The following is a 12,482-nucleotide window of genomic DNA, read 5'->3' on the forward strand; positions in this document are numbered from 1 at the left end:
TGAAGAACAAGCTCCTCATTTGTCTAATACTACTAGCCAGACTTTTTTTTTTATGTATACGGACATGACAAGACTTTGAATTTCATGCTTGAATGGGGAAATCCACCATACCACTCTAATTATAATACATTTCACAAGCTAACTGTTGTGAACGGGGCTAAGGTAAGGAGACAGTTTAGTAAAATGAAATTTAAAAAAAAAAAATCTGTTTGGAATGGGTTTGGAGTGTCGGTGCACAGCAATTTTCAGATATCTCCAGAAATGTAAAATCGGGTTAAAGTCTGGCCTCTGGTTGGGGCCATTTATGGACATTCACAGAGTTGTACAGTAGCCCCTCCTATTTTATCTTGGCTGTGTGCTTAGGATCATTGTCCTGTCGGAAGATAAACCTTCGCCCCAATCTGAGGTCCAGAAGTGCTCTGGAGCTAGCCTGACAAGCCAGACCCACATCAAGATGTTTGGTCTGGAAACTCACCATAGACAGGGCTCAATCCGAGGGGCGGGATAAACGGTTGTCTTTCAAACTCTCTGCACCGCGATAGGATAGCGCTACAACCAACCAGAGCAACGAAGGTGAAACAGAGCTTGTTGATAGATTAAACATTCACCGTATCCGGTCGGATAAACTCCGAACACATCTTCCCTTTTTAAGAATGACTTCAGTGCCGTTCTTTGTTCTTTTCTCAGAGAAAAGCTTTACTCTAAGTCTTCCAGAATCGCAGTCAAAGCTGATTCGAAAGACCGCCGCCGTTCGCCAGTTTCTGTGTTTACTAGAAGCACGCAAACGCAACTCGGCCGTCGTCATTATGGCCCCAGCCCGCCGACTCTATACACGACGTGATTGTCCCGTCCAGATTGTGAGGAATACAGCTCAGAAGGGTATTGAGAGATACACAATACACAATCATTCTGCAAGAACCATTGAGGTATGAGCATCCGCAAGAGGTTGGTTCTCGAGCGTCTGGTTGAACTTCCTTTTATGTTCACTGTTCAATGTTTATATCAATGTTTAATCTGGTCATCATATAAAATGACCATGTCACTACATCAAATTTTGACTAAACCACTCAATTCAAATATGGATTAGTTTTAGGATCTCTTTATGAACATTATGAAGTGTCAAAGTGGTAGTTGCATAGCTGTCAATGGAGGGTCAAAAAGCTCTCATATTTATGTAAAAATATCTCCATTTGTGTTCTGAACATGAAGGAAATTCTCGTGGGTTTGGAACGACATGAGGGAGTGTAATTAATGACCGGATTTTCATTTTTGGGAATTTATTTAAATTTATTCAATCAACTTTTTTATGAACCAAGCAAAACTGCTACAGCTTGTCAGTAATAGGAAATAGGGACCCATGTGGTAGCATTTTATTTTCAGATTTCAATAGACAGCAGACCACACAGTACCACACAGGAGCACATGGCTGTGAGAGGGGCTATTTCTGATTAGAAATTATACGTTTATGCTGTTACTGCTGCTTTAATTTGTTTTATAGTTTATTTATTCCTAAATATGGAAATCTGTTCATGTATTTTAAATGTTTTATTACATTATCCAAGCTAAATATGTCAAAATAAATATTTCACCTTTTGTGTTTTCAATTACTTAGCTAACAGCTTTGATAATGCTAATTATTAAAGTGAGGGCCAAAACAAGATCAATCAATCAATCAATCAATCAATCAACTTTATTTATATAGCGCTTTTACAATCACGACTGTGTCAAAGCATCTTCACAGTGTTAAACAGGATAATATTGCAACAAAATTAGATTTGGCTGTACAGTCGTTCTGGAGAAAACAGTGATGTTATCAGCTTATTTTAATTTATCATATAGCGACAATGTTGGCATATCCGTATTATAGTTTATAGAATTAAATAAAACCTAATTCATACATTTTATTACAAGAGTCAGACAATTCTTACAAAATAAGACAATTCTGTCCTAATTTACTTAACCTCATGTCTTTCCGTACCTGTGTGACTTTCTCTCTTCAGTGGAAAATAAAATAAGATATTTTGAAACATGTCTCTGTGCTTTTTTTCATGCAGTGGAAGTCAGTGGTCAACAAAACATGATGGTGAATAAATGATGATAACATTGATATTTTGGTATGTTCTATATATTTGGTAGACAATGCAATACAATAGTAATAGTTCAGCTAGATGAAAATTCTGTCATCAGATAGTCGATATTTGAATTATATCCAATATCCTAATATATTTTTATATTAATCCATAGCCAAATTATGTGTGGACATAACTATATTAGGACCTGAAAACAACGGACAACTGTCTTATGCTGCTGTGTGACCATAGCCATTATGATTCTTCATTTAGAGCTGCATACTTAAATACCTCTTTTTGCCAAATTAGAATTATACGGTGCACTGTGATGATGTTTAAGTGCAGAAACAGACCCATTTTGCTGTATTATGAAACACATCAGCAGTAGAGAGAGTCATGTGCCAGTGACACATCCCAGTTTATTCTAACAGCCTCCACTGGATCATCGGCAGGCCACATGTGCCCCACTGCAGATGGTGCAATTACTATGAAAGCACACAGTTACAGATGCAAATTTGTCCGAAAAAAAATGCACATCCGCACACATGCATACCCATGTAACCTATACAAAATAATTATAAATGAATACCCATGCAGTCGTAATAATTTCCACATTATTATCACACTAACAACCCTGTTATGCATACCACATTGTCAGTGAATCTATCTAAAATATGTCTACATATGTTCAGCAGCAATTTTTACTCACCTGTCTCAAATATGTCTACATATATTCAGGAGAAATTTTTACTCACCTGTCTAAAATATGTCTACATATATTCAGGAGCAATTTTTACTCACCTTTCTCAAATATGTCCACGTATATTCAGAAGCAATTTTTACTCACCTGTCTAAAATATGTCTACATATGTTCAGCAGGAATTTTTAATCTCCAACAAGCTAATTCCAGATAGGAGTGCGTGGGAAATAGTATTTTCACACTGGAATGCTCCTCTCACCCTTAGCTAATCAGTGAACATGTGTCTAAAAGCTGGATAAAGCCGTTACAACACTAGGTCTAAAAACAGCTGAGAAGAAATGTGGCATACTGGGCATGGGCCAACTAGACAGCAGTCTGTGCAGTGCCACACACACACACACACACACACACACACACACACACACACACACACACACACACACACACACACTACCACCAAGATACCTCAGAGGTGTTAAAGTACTACTTTTGTCGTGGAGAAAGAGCTCTCGCTCTCTAAAGAGGAGGTCACAAAACGTATACAATCCTGCAATTTTATATGCTTGGGAAAGTGTTCCAGTCTCACATTGCCCTCCATCTGGGCTCTGCTTTTCACTGCCACCACGCATCAAACTGCTCACCGTAAAGAGAGACAGCCAGACACTTTTGACTATCTCCATCACCTTCATGCTGAGCGATGTCAGGCAGAAAAGCAGAGACACGTTTAACAAAGGCCTCGCTTGCACTCTCTCGATCCTGTCCTCGGTCTCTCTGCCACTTTTTTCCTCGCTTCCCCCAACTACTGTCTTTTTCCTGCAGTGCATACTTTTACAGAAGGCCTATACCTTTTCCCCATGGCTCCAACACATCTAAATATAACCAGCCTCACAGAGAGCTGTAGCTGATAACGAATTGTAAGAACAGCTAAAGTGGAAGACTGTGAATGATCTCTTTTTAATATTTACCCACCAAATCCTTTAATCATTCTACATCCTACTGAGGTATATATATATATATATATATCTCTTGCAATGAAAGATGAAAGAGCAGTGTAAAATCCAATGTGGACTTTTAAAATTCATGCTATGAATCATTAGTTAAGCATTAGCAAAATAGTCAATTCATCATTAATAAAGAACTAATAGACATTAGTATGCAGTTTAATATACAGCTAACAATGCTCTTGATTCATAAACGTATATATTATGTATTTAATAATTTAATTTGTGTAATTTATTAATGAATCATTTGTCATTTCTAAATCATTTAGAAAGTGTAAGTAAATGATTAATAAACTTTTGTACATATTATTTAGACAAATGGTAATAGTTGTTCAGTGTGTTAATAAATGCTTTATTAACATGTATTCCTACTTTCACGATATTCCTATTGTGCAGTAAAATTAAACTATAATGCTGCAATCTGCTATAAAAAATTGCTGAATAAAAATGTACCAGTGTCAACACAAATTATAGGAGTGCCAAAATACAGCAAATACAATTTGTATAAAACAATAATAATATAATAAAATATTCCACAGTATCAAAACTACCTCAGTACTAACTTTAAAATGTTAGAAAACAGAAGATGACTGAGCCTTTAAATCTCTTTTGTAAAAGCTTTAATAGTCCTCACATTTTAGATGAGCTCAAAAAAAAAGTTACTGACAGCTGCTTTATTTATTTTTTAACTACCTGAATTAATCATGAGTAGGAATACATGTTAATAATGCATTTATTAAGACACTGAGTAACTTTACCTTTATTTCTTCTTTATTTCTAATTCTCAATAATATTTATAAATGTACATTTAAATATTGTATTAATCATGTACTTACTATACCTTCTAAATGATTGCATGATCCACTTGTAAATAATGTAATACCTAATTTAGAAATTCTAAATGTATAATTAATAAAGTATGAAAATACAATCATTAAACACAATATATATGCTTATAAATCAAAAATAAAGCATTTACACCTGTATTTATAACTTGATTATTAACGTTGATTAATGCTATTCGAATACTTATTAATGCTTTAACTAATGATTAATAGCGTGCAGCTATTATAAAGTGTTACCTTAAATTTTAGACAGCACAAATGTTTAAATATTTACCATCTTATGTAAGTATTAAATTTGTCCTCCCCTACTTTTGGGAGATAATTAGGTTCATGATGTCAGTTATAAAAAAAATAATAACTCATGTTTATTAAAATAAAGCTGACATTTTCAAATTTGAAATGTTGCCTGAATGTATAACTTTATAATAAGTTTAGTTATTTTACTAAATGTACTACAACTAAAACTGAAGTAAAAATAAATTAAGTAAAACAGGGGCCTGCACCATGATGGTAGTTTAACAAACTCAGGGTTACGGGATTAGGTTAGAGTTGAAAAAACCAAACCAATGTATTCAGGCTTTCTCTGTCAACTCAGGCTTTGATCCTGAGTTTAGGAGTTTAGCTGTGACATCAGTAGTGAACAGCCAATCACACGCTCTGGATCAGTGGAAGTGAGATTCCCTTTTCGTGAGAGAAGTAGTGAGATTAATTTCTCTCTTCTGGAGAATATTACATGATTGAAAAATATTACGAATTTAAACAAATGTACATAGCAAGAAAAAAAGAACTGTCTATTAAAGAGATTAAGATACTTAATCCACTTATTCACTTAAAGATAAAATATTATACGTCAATGCAAGTACAAGTTATGAAGTTAGTTTAGTTGATATATATAGAGAGAATAGACCAAGCTCAGAATAAGCTTCTTTTTTAATATATTTATTTACTGATTTTAAAGCATATTTGTATGATTTTATATAGACTATTTATATATATTTTAACAAAGTGCCTATTAATGAATGATTAGCTAAAATGATAAACGTGTAATTGATTAAGGGTATAATAATTACATAAATTATATCTAAATCATTCAAAATTATTATTATTATTATTATAAATAAGCATTGTTACCAAGCCCAGACGCTTTAGTCTTTAAAAAACCATTTGCTATGGAATGACCTTTAATTTGTAGTAGAAAAAGGGGTAGTGACTTATTGTTTTAGAAGTGTGTCACTTTGCTCACAGCTGATCTACAGCTGGTCCAATTTCAGTTTGACATCTCGTATTCAGAACCATGGAGTGAGTGTAAGTTATTATGGCGATGAAAACACAGCTAAAAGCCAAACCACTTTAATGGTACCTGAAACCCAGGATTGGCACAAACTAAGCTTAAACATATCTGGCTTACCAGCTAAACCGGTTTTATGGTATAGGCCCCAGAAATACAATAATTAAAAGCACATAACAAAATATGCAAGAACTTGACCATAGCTGAAGGCTATGATCCGAAGCTTGATCATTAACTGAATTAAACAAAAAACTATAACACAACAGTCCAGATATTCATTTTAAATGCTGTGGCTTTTAAGCCTATGACCCTCAGCTATTCCAAGATCATGAGCCTCTTTGATACATGTGTATATCTTTATTACACATGTAGGAGGCTGAATATAAAACAAGAGGTCAGCAAGATATTCTGTAATCAAAACCATCCACCATTTAATGAAAAACGAATGACTTACCCAGCACTCCTAGCCTATAATTCAGGGTCACCACGATGACATTTCCATAGCTGGCCAGAATGCTGCCGTCAATCATATTCCCCGTTCCTTCCATGTAGGATCCACCATGGATGTACACCATGACAGGTCTCAGCCCATTCTCATCATGGATGTCTACAAGAAGGAAGAAAGAAAAAAATAATCTAAACATACTGTTACACATTTTATATCTGTGGGATGACTGTACAACCAGGTATTTCCAACTTGGTCTGACAAAAGTACTGCCAGTTTCCCCCCAGTAAACATACATCAGTAGAACACATTAGGTTTTATACTTTGACAAGAAAATCCAATAGCAAAATCCCAAATGAGAAGATCAGACAAATATCTCAAATTAAATAGCTTCTTTATACCATTACCAAGCTGCATTTTCATTTAAACTAATCCCACCTCAGCAAGATTCACCTCAAGATGTGGCTCATGCACAGGGAAGTCCGTAATTGCTGCAGATGAGTTGGTTATTTGTGAGGTACTCTTGTTCTGATTAAAGCCCCTGATTAGTACACGTGTAGGAGGCTGATTATAAAACAAGAGACATGAAGCCCTAGGATGAGGAAGCCTTTGATACAAATTCACAAATTGCAAGCAGGCTTACCAGACTATAGATTTTTCACATAAGATATCTAATGGTCTTGGAACAGGCCAGATAATGTAGAAGCAGATGTGTCCCTGTGTTTAGTCACATTAAAAATCACTGAGTGCTTCTAGACGAGTGCGCTTACTGCATAAGCTGAACATTAATTTCAATGATTGTATAAAAATGGAAATTGTAAACAACAAAAAGAAATATGTTTATTGTCAGCTATAGGCCACATCTATGTCCCAGGAGTTGATGTTGATGTAAAACATTATCATCATGATAATCATTATGATCAAATGGAAAAGTCTATATATATATATATATATATATATATATTCGGCTCCCATGTTAACAGGTTAGAGCTTGCACACTGCCTGCGTGACACAAGCGAAAACTTGTGCGTGCTAGAAATAGAACCGAGGCCTATTTTTCACACGACATGCAAACGTGTCGGAAGGGTTTCCAGTCAAAATAGAATAGTAAGATATGTTTATATTTCCTTTTAACATTAATGCATATTAATAAATTACATTTTGATATTTTAAGTCTCTAGGTTAACATGAATGCAGATGAAGGCCTAATCGTAATAAAAAAAAAACATAATTATCGATTTCGAAATATTGCACCTAGCAGCAGCAGCGCCATGTCAGACACACTTCTGTTGTGCAAAGACACAGAAAACGCCACGCGGCTGACACGTAGCAGAAACGCCACGCTCACGCCACACTTGCAGTGTGTCTTCGGCCTTATAGTTTGTAAAATGTCTAAAGAGGACCATCAAAATAAAATGTTACCAAAATTACTTGTCACAAACAAGCCTTAACAGAGTTTTTTGAGGGTGAATAATCAGTGAGCATCTTTAATTAAGTGTGTTCAAATGCTCTGTGGTTTGCAATGATGGTTATTACAGCAATGTGTATACTATACTAATCTTTCATCAGATAGCTTCCTCAGCCCGCTCGAAACTGCTGATGGAATGAGAGCTAATGGCATCAAAAAGGGGTTATGACATTCGGTATGTGTGCCTGTGTCTGTTTGCATCCACCTCAGTAAACATACTCACTGAAAACAGCCTCCTCTCAGTGGGAGTGGTATATCTGCATTAGAAACGCCCTTGTTGGCTTCTCAGACTGGAGTGGAGTCCAGCAGGGGACGGCGTTAAGACCCTGAGTAATTGGTATTCAGCCAAAGTCACCTCACTGTACTTTGATTATTGGTTTCTGTTGCATACGGCTTCATTAACTGCATGGAGGTGGTGTACAAACACAAACACATATACATATACACAAACACAATCCCACTCACACACAGACACACACACACACAGCTTGGTCTGCTGCAGAGCTGGCACAATTCTGCAGCGCCTGTGGGCAGGCGAGCAAAATTAACGGCAAGTCTGTGTATCGTTCTCCCCGCAAAGAAAAACAGAGAGAATGAGAGAGAGGGAAACAGTGAGAGAGCGAGAAAGAGAGGGAGAGGTGGAAAACAACCCGTCGTGACAGGTGATTAATCTCGGTCGGGTTCTGAGTGGGCGCCAGGCAGTGCACTAATGCGAGTGCATCTATTTTGCAGCTCTTTGCTGGTGTACAACTTTCAGCGTCACATCGCCTTTATTGCGCTGGACCATCAGCAAGGCCAGAACCTCCTGTCTAACATTCTGCCTCTCAACCAGGCAGACTAATAGCTGCGCACAGGCTTCTAGTTTAGTGGAGATGTTACACAAGCATTGTGTTGTTTTACCCTTCTACGCTGGTCTATAGGAATACCTATCCAGACACACGAATCACAAGCGTACCCATTACTACCAACGCTGGAAAAGCATACCACCCACAAAATTGAAAACCTCTATTATGGAGAATCTTAACCGACAAACTTCACCCAAGAGAAGTAGTTTAGGTACTGATTTGATGGGGCACTTTCCAAGAAAACAATTTAAATCATTCATCACCACAGCTATTGGAAGGAGAACAATCCAGAAACACATTACGAGAGTGAAGTGCTGCCATGAACTTGTCTAGAGTAGATGCCGATACACATCTTAAGGCTCTTCGCAGCAAAACTCGTAGATCAAGGCGACATATTAGATAAGGCAGCACATCTATGCACATTTTGCATCCCAGGTGTGTTGAAGCTCAACTGGCTTTGAAAATTTGCAAAGTTGGCAAACATTTGGGCTCTTGGGAATGATGAAGAGGACAGAGTTGCGGGCCGTTCAGAGTTCTCGCATTAAAAAAACAGGTACTGCAGACGCAGTGGAATGGAACCGAGTGTATCATTTTTAAAAGCTGAACTTCAATTCCATTATTTCATTTATTTATACATTTGGCAGTAGCTTACGGTACATCAAAGTATTCATTTGATCAGTCCATTTAGGATTTAAACCCATAGACTTCAGACTTCTGCAGTGGGTAGTCTGAGTAACACTTTTGCATTCTCATGACAATCTATATGAGATGTCTAATAAAAAGCTAATCATTTCATACATGTTTTACTTCATGAAAATGTTCAGATTTTAGTTGTTTTATTTATTAATTTTTTTACTGTGATTCAAAAAAAATTCAAGCTTCAAAATTCATAAAGAAATCTTACAACTAATCCTAGTATGGACCTAGAGGTTGGATAGCATATGTCAGTAAATATCCAATAAATATAATTTATTTGTTTAATGTGGAATACGTTTTTTTTTTTTTCACTTAGATTCACCTCACTATATATAGTGCTTTTGTTTCATGTCTATGTTTTCATGTCTTTTGTTTTGAAGTTTCCCCATGCGTTTCCCTTGCTCCTCGTGTGATTCTGTCATGTGCCTTCTTGTTTTTAATGTGTTATGTTAGGTGCGTTCGACTTTGGCTTGATGTAACCGATTGGCGAGAGTTGTCGCTTGCAGTCGGGGAGGAGCCGAAAACGAAGACTTCAAGCTGGACACTTTCTGCTTCCCATAGTGATGCTCGCAATGCTAGTGATGTTTGCATACTTTTATCACAGCTGTGAAATAGCTTTTTTATTGTGTATTCAGTGGCGGAAACAAGCTTCCGAAGTCAGTTTACCAATCTGACAGATTTGTAACATCAGATTACTTGCAGAGAACATGCAAGGTTTAAACTTGCAATTCTGACTCTACAACTCGCAATTTCAAGTTTATAACTTCTAAGAAAAAAAATAAAAAATACATAAGAATTCTGAGTTTATAACTCACAATTGTGAGGAAAAAAGCTAGACTTAAAAAATGTGGAAATAATCGGGGGGGGGGGGGGGGGGGGGGGTTCTGGGTTTTTTCGTGTCGGAAACACGCTTCCATAGCTGACAGGTCCCTCCAATTTACATCATTTGTATTTATTAAACAAGTCTCCTTGATTGCTCATTACTGTTCATTTGAAATAACTTAGCTGGTGCCCCATGGATAAAGCTGTGCAAGGATCATCTGTCACTCTCATACTAACTGTAAGTAATGATGTGTGCTAAAACCTGACGACATTAACTTGCGACGTTTGAGAACCATGACATAACTCATGAGAAACTGGCAAGACATTGTGCACTAACTTAAATGGTGCTCAGAAAAAAAAGGTACGTTGCTGACACTGGTATTAAGGTGACCCTAAGGTACAAAAGCAAAAAGGTATGAATATGTATCTTTAAGATACTAATACCCACTCTTAAAGTACTGATGTGTACCTTTTAAAGTACTAATATATACCATTTACGGGTATATATTTCACTTTTGTACCTTAGGGTCAATCCCCTGTGACAACACATACTTTTTTTTCAGGGCCTCTAACTAAGTGCCCCTTTTGCACTCTTTTTCCACAAATATGCATGTTGCATCAATTCTCAATCTATTCTAACTGTGTAAAAACGTATTCTTAATAATTCTCCAAGACAGCATAATCCGCTCCTATTCTCCGACATCCCCCGTCACAGACACCAAAGCACTCTGCAGAGCAGACGAGCCGCATCCATGTCTCCCAGACCTGTCTGTATTGGTGACAGCCAGGGTACAAATCATGTTTGCCTTCGTCGCTGTTTGGGGCTAGTATTAAACATCTCAGTACAGCCAGCTTAACTTGTTAAGCTTAACAAGCAAGCTAGTCTGACATTCATGTAAAATTGCATTGTTCAAGTTTGAAATTGCCACAGAAATTAATAAAATGAAATCCTTATAAATTCAAGATATGCCCTTCCATCAGTATTTTGTGTGTGTAACATAATGTAGTTAGCAATATCACACAAGCAAAACTGCAATTTTCTCGAATAGCCTATCAGCATAATTGCAAAATGTGATATTAATCGTCAGTTCAGTAAACAATAAGCTGATTATATGAACTGACTATTTTCAGACACAACGTTGTCAATTTTGACTGGTTTTGCTCTATTTTTGTCAACAAGAATAGTTCCAAATAAAGAAATGGTGTGTCTACCAGCAATACACAGCTGCATTTCGTCCCTGCAATTCACCATTTTGAACAGGTGAGTTAATGATTCAATGACCCATTCATAAAGACACTTTCATATTTTGATATTCAAAATGTTATGACACATTAATCTAATAACTGTTGCAGTGTAAATGGATTTTGCAAATAGTGATTTAATTTAATTGGTATACGATGTATAGTGTTAAATAATCTAATTAATTAAATGTTGATGAACCATATGTAACTTTACTTTCCATAAATAATTATAAGAGGGGTGGCCTTCCTTTTTCTTTTCTTTTCTTTTTTTTTGGCCACCTTCCCCCCAAAGTGTATGTGCATAGCTTTGCTTCTAGAACATGTTTAGCCCAGGTAAATGCATAGAACATTTTCTGTGTGTTTGGCCCTTTTATAGGCATCCACTCTGACAGGATTCAGGCCAGAATTTCACCGCATAGACATTATAAAAGTTCCCTTACTTGTTTTATCCATGGAACTGTGCTGTGACAAGGAGAGGTACATAAAGAGAATGGAAAAACATAAAAGACAGAAATAAAATAAAAGGAAAAGATAGAGAGAGTGCAAGAGTCTCAGTGAGACAGAGAGAAAGGGGAGGGAGTAAGGAACGAAAGGAGAGAGTGAGTGGGGGTGACTCCGCAGTGCACACACTCTGGACATTCATCATTGCCAGGACAGGCCGAGGAGGATAATATATTCCCTCATGTGCTGCACGGCACTGCACACATTACTCATCTTTATCCAGAGCAAGAAAGAGAGAGAAAGAGCTGAATTCTTCATTAGACTCAACAGTTCTTATTAAAGAAATAGTTCACCCAAAAATGAAAATTCTGTCATCATTTACTCACCCTCATGTCTTCCTAAACCTGTATGACTTCTGTGCGACACATAATGTGAGATTTAGCGGAATGTACTATCCACTCTTTTCCACAAAGCTTTTACAGAGCTTTCAGGCTTCAAAATGGACACAAAAACACTATAAACAGAAGTTACACACCGATCAGGCATGTGTGTGTGTGTATACCCTAAAGATCAACCCTAAAGGTGTTCTGTGGTAACTGGCACCAAGATTTAGCAGATGA

General features: G+C 36.7%; 1 protein-coding gene across 1 annotated transcript in view; it reads right to left on the reverse strand.

Moving 5' to 3' along the window:
• The window catches only part of nlgn4xa (neuroligin 4 X-linked a), a 159,094-nt gene that overhangs the window by 114,030 nt on the left and 32,582 nt on the right, over positions 1-12,482 (reverse strand). The window contains exon 3 of the mRNA XM_067441420.1: positions 6,358-6,510. Coding sequence (XP_067297521.1) covers positions 6,358-6,510 — 153 coding nt within the window. The remainder of the gene's footprint in view (positions 1-6,357; positions 6,511-12,482) is intronic.

Source organism: Pseudorasbora parva, chromosome 4, assembly GCF_024679245.1.
Source record: "Pseudorasbora parva isolate DD20220531a chromosome 4, ASM2467924v1, whole genome shotgun sequence".
NCBI lineage: Eukaryota > Metazoa > Chordata > Actinopteri > Cypriniformes > Gobionidae > Pseudorasbora > Pseudorasbora parva.